The sequence below is a fragment of the Metopolophium dirhodum genome, chromosome 1, assembly GCF_019925205.1.
Source record: "Metopolophium dirhodum isolate CAU chromosome 1, ASM1992520v1, whole genome shotgun sequence".
NCBI lineage: Eukaryota > Metazoa > Arthropoda > Insecta > Hemiptera > Aphididae > Metopolophium > Metopolophium dirhodum.
Window position 1 is genome coordinate 124,320,551 of NC_083560.1, and position 21,064 is coordinate 124,341,614.

General features: G+C 28.8%; 1 protein-coding gene across 1 annotated transcript; it reads left to right on the forward strand.

Annotated features, from left to right (window-relative positions):
- The first annotated feature begins 11,116 nt into the window (after positions 1–11,116).
- LOC132934564 (RNA-binding protein spenito-like) lies at positions 11,117–14,693 on the forward strand. The gene is made up of 2 exons (XM_061000880.1): positions 11,117–11,333; positions 11,446–14,693. Exon 2 carries the CDS (start codon positions 11,480–11,482, stop codon positions 13,730–13,732), a length of 2,253 nt encoding a protein of 750 aa, XP_060856863.1. The 5' UTR covers positions 11,117–11,333; positions 11,446–11,479; the 3' UTR covers positions 13,733–14,693.
- The last annotated feature ends 6,371 nt before the right edge of the window (positions 14,694–21,064 follow it).

Genomic DNA, 21,064 nt, shown 5'->3' on the forward strand with positions numbered 1-21,064 from the left:
TATTTTCCGGTACAAGGCTTAGAAAGTACCACGAGTTACAAATTGTAATTTCATTTAAAACCTACCCTGTTTACTTCAAGACTTAAAATATCTTATATCTACATAATACGATTTATCACTTTTATAATATACGAAATATAGATTATATTTGTATAGATTAAATATAGATTTTAAAAATATTATACATATCTTGTTTCACTCAGAATCTAATATTTTTTATTAAATTGAATCATATTTTTTAATAACTAGATTAAAACCATTGGTAAATAATTAGGTACCTACATTTTATGCAAATACAATTATTAAGATTATTTTACATTTATAAAGGTTATGAATTTATGATAGAAGAGAACGATTCTTATAATGTAGATAATGATTTGGCAACAATAATAATAAGTGATGAATTATAATCATTACCTATCTCATATGTTTGTTGACGTTATTACATTCTGATATAAATTAAAAATAATGAGTTAGGTATTTCTAAGTTTCAATTTAAAATTTAATTTAAACTAAAAATTGAAACATAAGGTAATAAAGAGATTATAAATTTATAGCATGTAACTAAAAATAACTTAATAGTTAATAGTTATCAAAAATTTGAATTTAAAATTCTAGTTGGCAATTTTGAAGATTACACCCCCCCCCCCCCCCATGATTTTTTTTTGAGATCGTCCCTGCCACCATTTTACCCCTGGGAAGAAAATAGGCTAATTTAAAAAGTGTTAAAATTGGTTTTTTTTTTATTCATTGGATTTTAGTAAGGTTATGTTATGTTAGGATTTTGTATTAATTGATTATATTAATCCACCATAGGTGGAATCAAGTAAAAACAACAAACTTGGTATAACTTTAATACTCTTGAGTAATCATACACTTACGTACGAACAGCACGGCCGCACGGGGTCTGCGTTCTACCACCTACCTGATAATATAATTATACTGCTCCGAACCAGAATTTTTACTCTGGGCAACAGAAAAGTCAAAATAAGTTTTGAACATCACACACCGAATTTTAAATAACGAATTGAACAAAGTTTGAGTCATATAGAGTTGGTACATTTAACGGGCAACAAAGTGCACGGGGTAAGCTAGTAAATATATAAATATGAATGTGTGTGTGTGTGTTCTTTATGCATTTCTAAACGGCTGGACCAATAAATTGCGATAAAATATGGTACAGAGATAGATTAGACCTGTGGTGAGAAGATTTAAAAAGGGTAAATCCAACCCGTGGAGGTGATCAAACAGAGATCATGAGTTAGGCATTCTTCACTACCTATAGTTCAATGCGCTTTAAGAGGACGTCACACCCGCATGTGTTGTCACAGTCTATATAGACAATATATAGAATTGCAGAAATTTTCACACGTCTGATATAGACAAAACGCGTATACGCTGTCTGAGTATAAATCGCTAAATTTTGGTTGTAGAGTAAAATATAGGTACCTATTATAAAATTGAATTGTAACAATATTTATGACGGCATGTCGTTGCGTTTTTCCATTATACCCAATAGAACGTTCATCATATCGTTTAGAAATATTAAACATTTCAACATACCTATAACTTCACAAAATTTTAATTTTTTCAAAATAACTTAATGTCTTGCCCTCCAAAATATTATCATCTTTTAATTTTGTAATTGGTGTTTTTATTCGAACACCAAAATTGAGCGAGTTCTACTCAGACTGCGTAAACGCGTTTTATCTATGTCGTACGGGTGTGACGTCCTCTTAAGATTATTCTTTCCATTAATTTGGACTTAACGGAAAGGAGTGATATTGAACGGTAGTTTTTTGGACCATTTGGCTCTCTGGTTTACCTGGTTTTTGGATTTCAATTACATTAGCTTCTTACCATGATTTGGAGACTTTTCTAGTTTGGAAAACGCCATATAGTATATACACTCGCCAGTCGCCAGGCAAATCTATATAAATGTCTAGGTACCCATAACATTAGTTGGTTATTTTGTTGTATCACAACGTCGAACACCGTGTAAAAAACGACTAAATAAAATACCAGATCTTTAAGCACTATAAAATGTGATATCATAAATAAATGCTAAGTAAATTGAATTAAAATACATTTATTTTGTTTCAATAATTTATTTACTTGACGAGAAATTATTTTGCGTAGAAATGTCCATTACAATATTATAAATTCTAATGAACTTCTAATGTCTTTTGTTTATTTTGTTCACGTTATTTCGTGTGCTGTGTCATAATATAAAGTATATAATTCTCGCCAAGTAAATACTATAAATTATTGAAACAAAATAAATGTACTTTATCAATTTACCTACTTACATTTATTTATATCACATATTTATACCCTGTGTACAACTATCAAAAACATAGAGGTTACATAGACTGCCTTTTTAGTGTTGCGAAGTTAGAAAATAATTCTTATTAACTATGAATGTATTTGATACGCCAAACACCAGGTTGAGTGATGTTATTAATTTGAACATCGCACACAACTTCTATTTTATGTAACATTTATAATTACGCATGATAATTGTATTTGGTCATACAACCTCGCATATAAGTTAACTAACATCTATGCGTTATAATAGGCATAACTATATTTATACTATGGAAGTTAATAGTTAGTATATCTACATTGAATAACCTTCTTACGGAAGTGGAAATTTCATATTATTTGCTACACCTCACAATATAGATTTCTCTCACTATAGTCAAGGTGGGTAGCCCTGAGTACAGTGGTGTAATTAAAGGTGGGGTCGAGGGGCATACACCCTCTGTACTTGAAAATATAATGAAAATTAAAATTTTTGTGTAGGTCAGTCTTCCTTCAGGAAAAATTACCAATTTTGTAACTATACCTGAGTGAGCCTCTTACATTTTTTGGCCGAACTAGAATGCAATTTTTAAACGTTTGATCTCTAATTTATTGCAAAATAATAATAATTTAAGTTATCAATAATAAATTGGTATATTTGTATAGCTAATTAATTAATTATTAATCACATGTGTACTATGTACACGTCATACCTATTAAAGGATAGAAACCTATATAATCTGTTTCCACATTAAAAATTGCACCTATACATACATATATTCTACCTTGTATCTACTATAAATACCTATGTACACTTTATTGCATATCAATACATCCATCATATTAGTTTTTCATTAAGAATTTTACATGAGAATAAAAAAATAAAAAAAAATAGCTTTTTAATAAAAAAAAAATTTAATTTTTAATTATCATTATGTACATAAGTTATTGAAATAGCTTTTAAATTTCAGACATTAATAAACAAACATTTATACTTTATATCACATAAATTAATAAAAAAAGAAATGCTTTGACTAGATAAATCTACATAAAAATCACCAATCAAACTAGAATTAAATGGATCATTAAACATTGGCATTGAGTTAAACTTAACAACTTCTAAAATTATATTTCCAATTGCCTTTCTTATAATCTTTTTTATACAAATAACATTTTTATTTTTTTAACATAAAATATATATTTTTATTATTCACAGTACTTATAATCCATTTTTCTAAAACTATTGCTTCATACAACGTATCAGTGGGATCACTGTACAACAAGGGATAAGCAATTTCTTTTTTTAAAATCGGGTAATTCACAAAAGGAGCAATATCAATATTTTTATATTCTATTAATCTATTATACACATCTTGAAGAGGAAATCTACAATTTTTTTAAGTACTTTGTAAACAGTTTTCAAATTTAAAAGCGCTAAATTTATCTAACGAACCATGAAATTTTACAAATTGAGCTAAATATATTAAGCCATGTACATTATAAGTTATATATTCCTCCCGGTATAGATTTGAATATTGAGTAACAAATTGTCTTAATAAACTATTGGCTAATTCATTGTAGGTGATACATGTTTCATCCGACATAAGTATTCGGATTGAACAGTGTAGCAATATAAAATGTTTGTATAATGACTTTTTTAGTTTTCCTTTGAGTACAATCGGGCCAGAATTAAGTAAAAATGAGCAAAATTCTGTGGCTTTCCGGAACTCGAGCTCTTCTAATGAACGAGGTAAACGGCTAAATTTTTTTGAAAAATAATTTAAAACGTATAAGATCTGTTGATGTCTCATTAGCAATATCATCGTTAATAAAACGTGTAGTTTTTTTCCTTTTTTCCAAAATAATAGTAATCGCTTCATCACACCTAGGCATACACAATGCATATATTCTAACACTACAGCATCTGTTATGTTTAAATCAAGAAACATTTCTAAAGGACTAATGCCTTTATGATAGTCTTCATCCTTTTTACTACGAAATAATACATTTGTTCGTAATTTGGAATTTATACCTGAATATGACATACGATTATTTAAAAAAGTTCCTTCTTCTACAACTGTGATACGCATTGTGCTGCTTAACGTTAAGTATAAAGGCCTTAGCGGGACTATCACAAATTACTTGGCTAATATCAAAACTAAATACTTTATTTTTTTATTTTTATTAGTCTTGATAAATTGCATTTCATTAATAAACGGATTTAAAAATTCAAATATTGATGTGGGTTTTTTATACTGACCATGGTAAATACCAACAGGTAAACATTTTTGTGATAGCTCAAGAATGTCAACAAATAAAATTAAAATAGGCCAGAAACTTGATTTAGAACTTTTTGTCAGTGGTAGTCCATCAATATTTAAACTTAATTTTATTAATGAAATATCATGAAGTTGATTATAATACGCTTCTAAAATTGGTCATATCAAAAACTCAATTCCAATATGAATATAAGATCCAGGATGTATATTAACAATTTTGTGTGCACGAGGAGTTTTTAATAGAGTTCTTACATCTTAAGGTAATTTTAGACCTGCAGATCTTAATACAATTAAGAGTTTATTTATAAAACTATGGGAAACATGGTATTTAGATATTAAATATCTTAATTAATTTTCAAGTGAATTATTATTATCACATCTAATACTAATTGTATTTATAACGTTATAAATAGATATTATATTATTGGCCATATCATTAGTATAGATGTACCTATATAATATATATGATATATATATATATCATATATCATAATTTTTTTCATTTATTTATGTATATATTATATAGTTTTCATTATTATTTTATTAATACTCGCATAGAAGTTTTATTTGATATTGAAATCAACTTAATATCTCTACAACTTAAAATATACGTTATGTTTTTAACTTCATTTTATCAACTTCCAATAGGGATTAGAATCAGAACTTCTTTAAGCTGATACAAATTGAATGTCACATGTTCATACAAGGCTGAATGTTTTCATATATAATATCTATTAAATTAATCATAGAAGTTATACAAGCAATGTTAGGTTTGAGAGATAAAATTATCCTCTCCGAGATGTAATGTTGATCGATTTGCACACAGGGTAGTGCTTAAAGATCAATTTTTTTGACATAGCTGTTTTTTACACGGAGTTTAACACAAAGTGTTTTGTTGTGATATAATCACCAATTAAGAGATATCACCAATTTAAAAAATTGTTGAGACAACAGTTTTTTGGGAAATTTATTTTATCACTACTAAGTTTCTTCTTTTATTCAATAAATACTTTTCCTTATTTGTTATTCTTTGTTTGTACACTTAAGTTGACATATTTATACATAATTAAATAATGCCAATAATATATTATTGTACGTGAGGTACAAACACAGTAATAACTAACAACCAGTGTAATTTAAAGACATATTGTATTGTGTGACTTAGCACCCCCCCCCCCCCCCCCCCATACAAAATGAATAACAGTATAACACACTAATATTCTAGTATTAGTATACTAGCAATAATTACAATTTAAGAGATTATATTTAAAAAAAAGCGGATAAGTGGATGTCGCTCTGCTGTCGAGGTTACAAGTGGGTCAATGTATAATGGATTGTATTAAACTTGAATTCAATGATATAATATCATTGTATAAGAAAAACGATTCTGAGCTGAGACGGTTTGTCAGTCTGAATATTTTATATTGTTATTATTTATTTTATCCTGTAAGTTGAATTAATATTATAATATTATAACTTTTTATTCGTTTCTATGGTGATAAACAAAGCGTTAGAAATTAAAATCCCATTTTTAGCGGTTATTCGTAATTTGTCGGTGGTTTTTCCCGTGGTATTCAATAACTATTGAGAAAATCGAAAAATGATCTAATAAATCTAAAGTACCATCTTGATCCAATTTGCTAAAATATAAGGTAATATATTTTGAAATCGAATCATTCTTTCTGGTAGAAATTTTGTATACAGGATAAAAAAAAAAAAACTTCATTGTAAACCCACTAGCTTTCTCGTTCCGCATCTAAGAACATAACAAATTTAAGGTATGAGGTGATTTATTGAAGCAATAGTTGATATAACGAAATGATACTAATAATAAATACGTGAAGTTCTGAAACAGCAATGATAAAATGTGCTACATATACGAAATGGAGTGGGGGGGACCAGTTGGCACGACAACGCGAGCTGATGCGGCCGCCGTGATTCCAGATTTCATTATAATTTCTCATTAAAAAAACACTGAAATGTACACTGTTTAATGAGCAACTCCTGCTTCGAGATAATATACACTGTCGTGCCGCTGCTATATTTTTTTTCTTAGCTCGCAACACGACCGTGGCGGTGAATACCATATTGACATATTATCATTCTCTTCTATATGAGTCATATATTTTATAATGGCAAAAAAACATACAAAAACATTTTAAAAATATTTAAATGTTAGCTGAACATATTTTGTTGCCCGTAAAAAATAACAACTCTTAAAAATTGTGATTTAGATTGTTCAACTCCTTTTGGGTTTAAGTCTCTGCAATAAATGCAACCCGGCCACCTTGGTAGGTAATGTGCAATGGAAAATGAAATTTGATGCATTATTGTACCTGATCTGTCCGATAAACAAATTGCAACCAATATACAAATAAAATACTAATTTCTACTAATTATTTCTCCTATTACCAAAAGCAACCATTTATAAACAAAAATTCCCATCGTAAATATCAAAATCCCTGTTTGAGCATCTCCCGGAACCTATACCAAATTCAATTGTGAATCTAAATTATCCCGGGAACCACTCAAACACAGACGAAAATTGTTATCAAAATTGTTACAATCGTTTAGAAATGCATAAAGGGCATACAGACAAACAGGATCCCGTTTCAAATTTTAACGGTTACGGTTTCGATTTTTGAGAATGGTTTTCTACATTTTCTGGTTTTGGTTTAGGTTTTAAGATTGGTTTTTTAAATTTTTTGTTTTTGGTTTCGGTTTAAAAGATGGTTTTTTAAATTTATTGGTACCTATCAAAAGCGGTTTTTGAAAATGTTGGGTTTTGATTTTTGGAACGGTTTTTTCCAATTTGGATTTTATTTCCCTGTACTTAATAACTGCAGACCCAATTTTTAATATCTATTATTTATTAAGGGCTGAGCCTAAAGCTCTAATATATGTCCGATTTGTATAATTAGTGTAGGTACATACAATATAGCAAATTTACGTCCAGCAGAACTAATTTCCTGTTGTTAACTTTAATATGTTATGCTTACTTTTGCATACAATATAATATAGTTGAGATCATTATTCGATTACATTAATATTTAATTGCAATTTACAATAACATCACACTTGATATAATAAATCTCAGATATCTTGTTATATGATTAATGCATATGATTTTGAAAATTAATTTATACGGATACTAAAAAAGTGTATTGGACTATTGAAAATATTGTTATTTAAAAAGATTGCTGTTAAGATTCAAATTCAAATACACGTTATAAGATTTGGTACACACATTTTTAATTCATGGACACACTGAGGAGAATGATGATAATAACATAAGCGATTGATGACTGCGGAACGGATCCGTCGAATACGAAACATTTGCAATAACATTAACAATTAGTAATCATAATATATGCACAAATACTTCCAAAACAATACAGACGTCATAGACGTACATAGGGATTTCACCCCCTGAATTTTTATAGCCCCCTCAAAAAAAACAAATGATTTAACCTAACCTAACTAAGAGTATCAAGTCAAGACCTGATGTCAGCGCCCCCCCCCCCCCAAATTTTAAACACTATTTATGCTTATGATAGATGTGCATGATCGCATAAGGGCGAACAAAATAATAATTGTAATATTTGTATTTTAATTTTGAATCAATGAATCTAGTAATAATATAAAATATAAATAGAACAATATTCGTATTACCTAATAGTATTTCGTAATACTCAGTGATTCGAGATTCAAACATAATATTTTCTTCGCATACAAATACTCATTTTAACTAGAATTATAAATAATATAGGAATTAACTTTATAAAATTCCAAATTCGAAGAAACCGATATAAGTTTTGAATTTTAAGAACAGTTTTTCAATTCTATGGTTTCGGTATGGGGTATGTTGACAGTTTTTTAAAGTTTTTGGTTTCTGTTCCGGTTACGATGTTAAAATATGAAAAAACGCGGTTCAACCGGTTTTTCAGAAAACCGGTTAAACCGGTTTCGATCTCCGTAGACACCGTTTGGGTATGATAATATAAAAGGCAATATGAAATGTTCGTACATTTAATGTTAGAACATTTAAATACTGTGTTAGTGAAGTCCAACATACTCCTGATCCGGAAAAAGTAATAAGGAAAAAGAATAATACTTCAGGAATAAATTAACGTAAAAGTAAAAAAGAACTTAAATCGTTTCTAGGTATGATAAACTATCTAAAATCTTTATACTAAATTTGTCAGAAATTGTTACCCCATTTAGGGAATTAATGAAAAAAAAATGCTTGAAACTGAATAAACAGTGCAAATTGACCTTTGGTAAAATATCTATATTAAAAAATGTTGATAGCAAATTGGCTTTAGAAATGGAATGTGATGTATCTGAAAAAGTGATGTGTTTATTGTATATTACAGATGAAGAGTCCCATTTATTTTGCTTCAAGATTTTTGATTGAGACAGAGGTTGCTTATGCCTAGGTAGTAAAATAAATGCTGGCAATATCATTTGCTTGCACAAAATTTCATTCGTTAATTAATGGTCAACAAATCAAGATATACACTGACCAGCAACCTCTTGTTACAATAATGTATAAAGATATTCATAAAATACCCAATAATTGTTTAAAAATTCTAAGACTAAAACTTCTAATATACAAGATAGAGTTACATTACCTATTTACCAGGTCATTTTATATGGTATTACTGACCTTAACAGCAGCAATTTTATAATGATAAGTACCTAATACTGGTCCTAAATTCTAGCAGACATAATTCATATGGTCTATGAGATGAGTTTAGATTTAAATAATTTAAAGGAATAAGAGTTTAAAAAGAGCTATTGGAAAAGTTAAGTAGTATTGAGTAGTTGAGTATTGTAAAAAAAGTTTGCTAAAGATAATGAAGGAGGATGTTGAACTGAAACATTACTAGAAATTGAGAAAATAAAAACAATAAATAATAGAAGAATTTAATATTACCAAACTAGATTTTTGATTCCAAAAAAACTAATAAATTATATAGTTATTATCAAATTACATGAAACTTACTTTGGGATCACTAAGACAAATACAAGAGCTAAGACATTATTTTATTATTCTAGTATAAATTAACAAATAGAAAATTAAATACAATTTTTCCTTGAAATTAAGCAGTTCAAAAATTAGAGTACCAACGTTATCTTATAAGATCACAGACATTCCGTTTTATAAAATTGCTATAGATTTAGGTAGCAGACTTTGAGGGAAAAGCTATTTAGTGGTTGTTGATTACTACTCCAGGTCCTAGGTGGATTTAAATATTAAAATTATATACTAAAACCAGAGAGGTGGTAATAGAGTTTGGGCCTTAAGGAATTGTTCAGTAGTTTAGGGTTTTTTTTTTATATTTTAATTTTAAAGCAAGTTATGAGTATTTAAAATTGTAAATTGTTTGTGATTTTTAAAATACTCATAAATTGCTTCAAAATTAAAACCTAATAAAAACTTACAATGTTCACTAGATAATAATCTTACTTTTAAATTTTATAAGACGTCAATTCACTCTAATTTTTAAACAAGCAGAGCTAAACGTGATCTGCTGAGCGTATAATTTGCTATGTTATGCGTTTGTAAGATACTTATATAGCGCTTTCTTAATCTTAATTTGCTAGCATATAGGAATATTCCTATCAGTGGGCCACAATATAGTCCTGCTCAACTACTTCAGAGCAGAGAACTAAGAAGTACATTGTTTTTGAAAGTACCGTCATATTACATAAGCAAAAACAAACATTTTTAAAAATAAAATCACCGTAAATCGCTTGTGATCTTAACTGCATTTGTTCCCCAGATGTCATTTAATCGAATAAGAAAACAAAATGTTGACACTATTGTGGAAAAAGAAAGTTAATAGGATCTATTACCTGGTAGTATGAGCAATCACAAAATCGGTGGTGCAGAAATTGCGCACTGAGTTTACACGAGTGTTGTCACTGACAACTTGACAAACTTGACAACTTGTCAGTGCAATTAAATCGAATAAAAAATAATAATATAATTTATCGACTCCAACAACTTCTCTTAACAGTTCTACAATCTATAGAATCGATAACACCACGGAGCACTCATAAAATTAAACTTAACTTCGCTTTAAATTATTTAATCTGAGATTCTGTGGCCATGTCTGGTGTATAAAACAACGTTAGGTAATAATAATATTAATAACTATTTATTTAGTCACGGTAGTAAAGTAGTACTTTTGTGACTAGCACAGATATATACTATTATAATAGTTTATACCTGTGGTATATAATATATATAATATATGAATACTAGCCAAGTACAACAGCTTCTAGAGAATGGATATGTCATCAGCTGTGGTATCACACTATCACGTCATATCATCACCGCATCATGCCAAATCATTATCAATCCACCTTGTTATTATTTTTTTCATTACGTGTGTGATATAAGCAACGAATTTTCCAATGAACCGCAACTACCATTACATTATAATATTTATAAAGGTACTACTATTGCTGGTAGTCTACTGTTTACGAGTCACGATTCACAAGTCACAATCGTCTGGCTACGCAGTATTCCGCCATTTATTATCATTTTTTTTTTTTTTAATTTTTAGTTATAGTTATTATTTAGATTACCTATTTTAAGTTTTAACTATTTTTGTGTTTAAATCGTCTCCAAATAATAATTTAATCGATTTAGAATTTTATTTTGCATTAGTGATTCGCAATACCTTGACAGCGTGAATTTGTCTGTTGTGTACTTGTGTTTGTTTTAACATTTTATGAGTGAGTGGTCCTTTCATATTTATAAAATTAAATTTAAAATGCATAATTTGTTTTATCATTCATTTAATAACGTTGTATTAGTATATTTTAATTAAATAATGAATATTTCCAGGTATTTTAATTGTTCTCATTGTGCAACAGTCAAAATGTTTGGATTTCCAAAAGATTTTAAATCGAAAAATATCACCGTGAAAATTGATACTAATGTGAAACGCAGAACTTATGGTGATTCTTCTCCTTCTATGCCACGTAAAAAACTTCATAGCAGTGTTAATAAGTATGATGGTAGTTCAGATGAGCGAGGGTTGTCCGAATATGTACGTAGTAGCGCTCGAATGCCACAAAATCCTAGAGTGTCTAGGTATTCAGAAATTGAACAATTTGACCGATCTAGGGATTTGGATCGATTGCATGCCACTTATAAAGTATTGTGTGTGAGTGCTTTACATCCCAAAGCAAGTGACGAACAAGTTAAAGATACTTTGTATCGAGAATATCGCAAATTTGGTGAATTTTCTGTTAAAATATCACATGAACTAAATGAAAGAATGGCATATGTATGTTTTAGAAGCTCAAAAGATGCTAAAGATGCCAAACATAGTAAGCCTAGAATACATTTGTTTGATAAAATAGCTTTAGTTGCTCCTGTATATGAAAGTCGTGGTTCTAGAGATCATCATGCATCGAGAGCTAGACGTTCACAATCCCGAAATTTTTCTCCAGATGTTGAAAGGTACTATCCTGCTTCTACAGAAGTTCATAGACCACATCAAATTGATAGGTTATATGAAAAGGTTATACCATATGGTATTCTTCCCTCCATGCGGCGGCCACAAGTTTTTCGAGAAATAGGTTTGCCACCATTACATGCACGTGAACTTCCAATATCTCGACAACAGTTATTGCACCATATGGCTCCTATTCATCCTCATTTAGGGCCAATTCATGCATTGTATGGCCCACCAAGACATCTTATGCTACCATTTAAACCATACATTCATCCTCATCTGATGTATGACAAAAAAGATAAATTTCCCAACTATTTACACCATATTCCACCAGAAGACGACCCGTTAGCTACACGTACATTGTTTGCTGGAAATTTAGAATTTTCTATTACGGATGAAGAACTTTATTGTTTATTTGGTAGATATGGAGTTGTTGAGGATATAGATATTAAACGTCCATTGCCAGGAACAGGAAATGCATATGCATTTGTTCGTTATCAAAATTTAGATATGGCTCATAGAGCAAAAGTCGAATTATCTGGTCAATATTTAGGCAAATTTCAATGTAAAATTGGCTATGGAAAATCTATACCTTCACAACGAATATGGGTTGGTGGTTTGGGTCCTTGGACATCACTTGCTCAGCTAGAACAAGAATTTGATAGATTTGGGGTTATTAATAAAATTGAATTTGTCAAAGGTGATATTTATGCCTATATACAGTTTGAATGTATTGATGCTGCAACTGTAGCTGTCAACGAAATGAGAGGAGTGTCTTTAGGAGGTCCAGAACATAAACTTAGAACAGATTATGCTAAAAGTATTTGTGGCAGCCCTACATTAACTAATTCAACAAAGTCATCCCAAGATGATGTTGCAGCAACTGCAGGAGATTTACAAGAACAAACAAGACAAAATGAATATCCATTTAGTTGGGCAGATGATGAGTATCCTTTGTATAGTTCTAAAATGTATCGTAAAGATCGTATAGAATATAGTGAAGAAAGTGGAGAATTTGACAATCATGAGAATAGATCATTCAAGAAGCATTCTGTTTCTGATATTAGTTCTTCTCGATCACCACTTCACCAATCGATTGACAGTGATGTTGACTCTGAAGAAGGAGAAATACAATCTCCAAGTCCTTTGGATTCTGTTCGTACACTAGAACATTTGGCTTGTAAATGTTCTTATACATGGCAAGGCAGTCTTGTGTTAAAAAGCTCTCAGTTCCCAACTAAATGCCATTTAACATCCGGTGATACAAATGTCATAAAGTCAATGATGAAAGATTTTGATGGTAAATCAATATTACGCATAACTCAACGATTGCGTTTAGATGAGACAAAGTTGGAAGATGTTTCTAAACGTATGACTGCTGATAAGCATGCTATATTTTTGGCTATGCCTTTTTCTACTAACTCGATTTCCAACAATGATGCATTGGTACAAATTAGACCGTTACGTAATTTAATATCCTATTTAAAACAAAAAGAGGCTGCTGGGGTAATATCATTAATAAGTGAAGATCCGGAAACAGCTGGTGTATTATATGTATTTCCTCCATGTGAGTATTCAGCTAAATTATTGAAACAAAGTGCAAAAAATTTAAGCAGTGAAGCATTAAATGATGATCATTTAGTCGTGGTAGTAGTTAAAGGGGATATTTAATAATAAGAAATTTGTTTTTTATGTATATTTACTTAATAATAATATATCCATATATTTTTTTTTATCAATTAGATTTAATAATTGGATAGAATTAATTATTATGAGTTTATTACAATTAATTATAAGTTTAATACAAGTTTATTTAAAATTTATTAGGTACAAGCATGAACTAAAATAATCTTAGTTTATCTTAAGTTTATCTTAGTTCATGGATACAAGTTTGTTATTAGTATAATACTAGAATATCTTCATTTTAAGTTTAATATTTCTTATGACCATAAATAGATTTTTTTGTTACAATATTGATGTTTTTAATTTAAACGCATATGTTTACTATAAAACAAATAACTGTAGTTTATTCAAACTATGTATAAGTTAGCTTGTGTCAATTCAAGTTCACACACAGAGTTCAACTACGTATATGACATGTAGAATGCGTAACATAATTAAATATACAGATTGGGCCACACTGTCTATTGTAGAACAACTATTACAAGTTTAAAAATGTATACTTAAGTGATTCAATATGTTTCATTACCATTTAAAATAATGTATTATTTTATTATTAATAAGTGTTAATATTTATAACAACCTTACATTTCGTTAAATTGTTTCTCTTATAACTTTTTAAAATATAGTGTAAATTATCAAGGAACACTTTTACCTACCACTGATTGTTCAGTTATAATTTTTTAATTGCTGTAACTATTTATGACAAAATAAATACTTAAGTTATTAATCAACTAATCTTGTTCGTTAAAGAAATTTTATAATTAAGTGTAATTTGCGATTTGACTGTTATTGTTTTAAAAAATAATTTTAATCCATTACACATAAACTATGTATGACATATTTGATAGTAATAGTAATATTATTTTTGCCAATTTAAATTAATTGTACAGTTACTTAAGATATATGAAGCATTGTTGTTTTTTTTAAAAAATTTTTATTTATGGCGTTTATTTTATTTCGGGTTTCTACCAACATGTTTAATGTTTAAGAGAGTTTGGGGATTTTTTTCTTGTGAAAATATATGTAAATAATAATAAAATCCAAATTGTTTTTGAAAAAAAATGTTAACTATATAAAAATTCCAATATTCTATTTTTTTTTTATACATTTTTCAAATATTTTAGAAATAGACAAAGTTAGTGATATTGGGCTACAATTATCACTATAAGTAGGATCACCTGACTTAAATAATGGGTAAATTACACATTTTTTAAAGTTAGAAGGGAACAATCCTAAGCAATTGTCAAGTTGAAAAGATAAGCTTAAGGAACTTTTAATAAAATATAATTTGTTAATCTGGATTTAAAAAAAGAGGAGTGATCTTTTATTTTATTTAAAAAGAATCCTATTTCTAAGATGGACACCGCTTTTATAAAAATTGAATCTGTTATCTCACAGTTGTTATTAAGATTTCTAATTATTACCAGTTGATTTATAAAAAAAATTTATTAAATTTATTACGTAGGCAGGTAACCAGTATTATCATGTATTTCATATATTATGTATTAATTTCATTTTCTACCAGTAATTTTTTTAATTACTTTCCACAGTTGTTTAGTATCTTTGCTAGCTTTAGTTATTTTACCATGATATAACAAGATTTTAGCACTTTTTATTAATTGGTTCAATAAATTTCTGTACCTAATAAGTATATTTTATTTTAAAATCTCTATTGAAATGTCTATTTTTTAGCTTATTTGGCTATTTTATTTTTATTTCCAATTGAAACAATTAAACCCTGAGTAATCCAATTTTTAATTTTTTAGCATTACATATCTTATAACTATTTGATGATAAATTAGTATGTTCTGTAATCTTAACCCAACTTTCAGTATTAGAAAGTATATTATTCAAATGGTTAAAATAAATTTTGTAATTTTTCTCAATAATACCATTATTATCATTTTACTTGTATATGTTGTTGGCTGATTGGTACTCCAGTTGTTTCCATTTGCATTTCCCTTATGGATTTTTCCAATGCTATATTAAATAGAGCAGGGTATACTAAATCTCCTGGCCCCTGCTTTAAGCCAGTTCTTACTTCAAAAGCTTCTGACACTGTATATTCGACCCTACATAGTTTTATTTATCTATCGTTTAAGTAATAGAATATTATTAGTAATATCAATATTAATATCACCATATAAAATATAGTTCTCCTATTTATTGATATTATTTTGATGCGATTCTAAGATATTTAAAAAAAAGGTCTTTATTATCGTTTGATGATCTATAAATTCCTATTATAGTAAAAGTACTTCAATTTATTTTAATTGATAATTTCAATGAATTACAATTACTTTACTAAGGTTTCACTTAGCACTATAATATCATAATGCCAGTTATAATATTTGAATCTAAAAATAACACTAATTCATCAAAATGCAGCCTTGTACTTATAATATTTAATGAAAAAACAGATAGAATTAGAAAACTTATCAGTTTGTATACAATTAAGATTTTCTAACAATTGTTTTGACATTATTTATCAAGTTAATTTCATCAACATATCTAAATTTATTATTAGTTAAATAATTATTTTTTTTTTATAGATTATTAAGCCCGGCAACTATGGCCATTAGCTGTTTGTTTGTTTGTAGGGGAGGATACTGTAGGTTGGTAAATACGTGTGTTTTGGTTTTGGCAAAATTTCAATGTCTGAATTTCATGCCCGGTCATGGGATAGTGGCCTCTCTTTTGACAGTTACCTGTCCAGAGAGAAAAGCCGTTTGTGGTTGAGATTCGAACTGGCAATGGTACATGTTGTAACCGACGCCATAGTTCGCTCGGCTACTCCGTGTCTCCGTCCCCCTTAAATAATTATTAAAAACCATTCTAAACCTTAATTAATGAGACTTACGATTTCACTATATATAAATCTGATTTAATTTTGATTACTTTTGCAATAGTAGAGACACAAATAATATTATTAAAGTAGTGTAAGTATAAAGTAAGTAAATTACATTGAAATAGACATCATAATAATATTATAAAAAGTATCATCAGCATCATATTTTATCAATAAATATACATATTTATTGTCAGTAGATCAAACTCAACAACATATTTATTCATTTAGGCTTAAACAAAAATTAATTTAAAATTTGAAGCTAAAATATTATAAACATATAGGTATTAAGATTTTAAAAAGAATTTTTTTCAGTTTTCACAATAGCTAATTAGTTATTTTGTATATCAATCATTATTATTTTCCCTAATTTATAGAATAATTCCATTGGAACAGCAATAGATTTGGCTTATGCTGAAATAGCACTTCAACTTGAGTGCTACCAAACTCTCTGTTTGTTTTTTTTTCAACCAAAATGCTATTTATTAAAAATTCTAATATTTCATTTGTTGATGCTTTATTTATTAAAATATATGAACCTAGTAAATCAAGATTTTCAGTACTGCTTAGTAGTATATTTGATGTACAAGTGATTTAAGATGTTTTAATTTACCTAAAGGCTAAAATCATAATTTTTTATCCTCATAATTGAGATAACACGGTTCTTGTATTTAATCCAATTAATCTTGAACATATGTTAACCGAGTTCACAAGTATAACTAAAAAATGATTTGAAGTTTCATTTGACACTGTTTTCATATTATTTTAAAACTTCCTTAGGTTATTAGGTTATTAGGAAAAATATGTATTAAGTTATTTTATTAGTAATTCGTGTTCATTAAATTTATCAATGTTAAAAAAAATAAAAATGTTCTGCAATTATTAAAATATATATGTACATATTAATATATTATAAATCAAACAAAAATATACAAATATCATTAAGAAATAAGTATATAATTATTGCTTATTGTGTTATGGACGTCTCCAAAACCGAGTTTGTTCGCTAATAAGAAATACGTGGTGTAGGAGTTATCACTAATACTTTATTAATATAATCAGTTGTACAGAATACTTAGATTTAAATAATTAGACTTAAAAGATTAACAGAGGTTCTGCTCGATGGTCTGACAGTACTACACTCACTCTTATACAGACAGCGAGACACGGTAGGGGCTCGCTCGGGCTCAAAACTGTCCACACAGCGAATTCCCTTAGCCCGTGTGACTCTGCCTGTTCACATATTAATATGCTTACACACTATTCTATATAATACTATTACTATATCTTATACTGCGTATAGCATACAGACAGGGGTTCACAACAATTGGAACAATTATAATAAAGAATAGAAAATATTTTAACTATACAAAACTTGTTCTACATCCGAAATATTCTAGAACTAAATTGTTGTTCACAAAATTTAAAAATCAATGTTAATATAATAATTACCTATTAAAGTTATAGTAGTAAATTATTAGTACCTACACATAATGTCGGTTTTTTGTTATCAATTAATCACAGTTAACCTGTTTTTGGAACTCCAGTTAAATTAACCATCAGGTTTAACCAATAAAGTTAAATGAACCACAACAACTTTAACTTTTGGTTAATTTAATAATTATCATTGATTGTGTTAATTTTAGTAGGTACCTACTTTCAATTTGAATGTCTATTTGTATTTTACAATTTAAATTCTAAATCCCTTAGGTACCTATACTTATAAACATAATGAATTTCGAAAATTAAATACCTACTTTTTTATGATGATGACTAACCATGAATATTTAAATTAAACCTTATAGTGTAACCGGGTAGCTACAAGCATTGATAATTTTAGTATGTAGGTTTAACATGCCTTACAATTAAATTTTAATAATTTTAAATATGATTAGCACTATAATATCATTTAATAAATAGGTCATATACTAATATATAGGTACAATGTACATTCATAGTTGTTAGTTGTATATAAATTGTTTACAAATTAATTCTAATTTAATGCTTGGCAATTTTTTTTTTGTTCAGAAAAATGCCATGACAACTATACAAAATCTGTTATTAGCTTTAAGATTTTATGTCATGGGATCTTTTTTAATTTGTACTGGATATATTGTAGGTGTAAATAAATCTGCCGCAAGTTATGCTCATTGATGAATCCAACCACTAATTTTCGAAAAAAATCTTACTACACATTTTATTTACAATGATATACCTAATGCAGTGACGTGGGGGGCAAAGCATAGGCGTAAATAACGTTTAAAATTTGGTGGGGGGAAGGGGACTGTAGTTCAGGTGTATACTTGATACTAGTATGATGCTTTTAAATTATAGTGGTCAAATCATTAGTTTGGGGGGGGGGCTATAGAAATTCTAGGGAGGCTAAGATTCTGAACCGAGTGAGGGATGAATATACAGAAATTGAGATATTATATTATTATTATATTATATTTAATAAATGCCGGGAAAAAAATACAATGTTCACAATAAGATTCATTTTCAACTTCAGTATCTTCTTCGATGGGAAAGTGAATGTAGTTGGTGAATTGGGGAGGTCGAAATTTAAAATTACCTGCAGTAGTTTTCAAAAGCACCAGGAAAAACAAAAAAAAAATTAAGGAAAAACAGGAATTTTTATGCAAAATCGATTTTGGTTTTTGGTATGAATCCAAAACAAATTACCGTAGATACAAGAAATTTTCACTCAATTTATATTAGCATTTGGTATACACCATAGTCTATAAAATATTAATTTGTTTAGGTTTTTTTTCTATAGGTGTCAATAAAATTTTATCTGTTGGATCAAAAAGCTTAAAGATGTAATAAAAGACTTCTAATATATTATTACAATGGCAGTTGAAAAATATTAAAAATACATAGTGCCAATTTTTTTTTATAAGCATTTAAAACCACTTGTAATCTACTGTCCTAGGACAGCGGCAGAGCAACATCCACTTACCAACCTTTTTTTTTTGGAAACCTAGGTAAATCAACATTTTGAACATATTGTGGTGCTAAAATAGCTCTGACACCCACCCATGGTGGTTTCACATTACAAGTCGAGGGATGTTTTCGATTTTAATTGTCCGAGCGAAAGAAGTGATCGAGTGACCATACCGCTACGCCGGTTGTAAATGAAAATACCAACAAGTTCAATAAGCTATAGCCTATAACTATTTAAAATAAGGTGGACCTCCAAAATCAGACTTCCCCACCGTTTTCAGCATTATTAACTACATAGGTACGTAAAAACAAAAAAAAATTGAAAAGAAAACAAGAAAAGTTCCAAACGCGGTTAAATATTGCAGCGTTGTACGAATGCGTAAAACACCAAAAATCATGAACTTTGTAATGCTAGGTATAACTTACAAACTAATGATTTCTGGCAATTTATTTTTGCAACATCGTCAATACCCGTCAAATGATCGATAATACTGATTTATATGGAATCACTTTTATATTCTTTTCCGAAATAATTAGAAAATGAGCTTATTATCTATGTGGTGTTATTTTTATAACATTCCAGATTTTTCCTGAAAGTTTTGATTTATTTATCTAAAAATCATTTTTTTTACTTACGGCGATAGTTACGAGTTATTTCTATCTTGAGGTTAGTAAGCGGTTAACCACATTTTATATACAACATATATGTATATATTATTATTTAATAATCTATAATTCATAAATTTAAACACTCCAAACCTTAAAAAATTACTATATAAATTAAAAATTATTTTTTCCTGAAATTATGTTCACGTTATCATGGTATCTATATATTATTATATATCTGTGGCAAAACGTATTGTGATCATAAAATATAAAAATATGTACATTAGACGTGTCATCTATGCTGTTTTTGATTATATTTTTTTTTCGTTAGACGAATGTGTATTATTATATTTTTATCGTCAGGTTTAAATTTTTTATCGTACATTATTCAATATCGCAATTATCGTTATTAGGTACGTTTCAGCTTGCTCTATATTTGGTATACTTAATAATATATCGATCGTCGTCGTAGATATGAAGACGAATGCTCTGCGGTGCGCCACGAGGTATTTCGTCGTCAAAAACCAATGGAGTTATATGCTTACCGTCATCGTCGCCTCGATCACCCTGGGATACCTGATAGGTCGTTATTCTAGCAGTGAAGCTAAGACCTATTCCGGCACCGAACTGGCTGCGTCCACCACCGCAGAAATATCGGTCGAAGTTTGGCAAAGGATCCAATCAAAAATCGAAGAGATCGCTGGTGAGCTCCAAGACCTGCAGGCGTACATGTGCCGACAGAAATTTCACGTGCCAAACACAGCAAAACGTTAGTTAACAGACGACGTTTGAGTTTTTAATTTTGGTTGCATTTAAAAAGTGTGCAGGAATTAAGATTTCGATTCAAGAAAGGTCGATAGACTAAAGCAGAGGTCGCCAACTTTTTGGACCTCGTGGACCACTAAATCCATAACTCTAAATTT

Bases quoted from the DNA above. Each gene is read 5' to 3' on its own strand.
- LOC132934564 (XM_061000880.1), top strand. From the start codon at position 11,480: ATGTTTGGATTTCCAAAAGATTTTAAATCGAAAAATATCACCGTGAAA.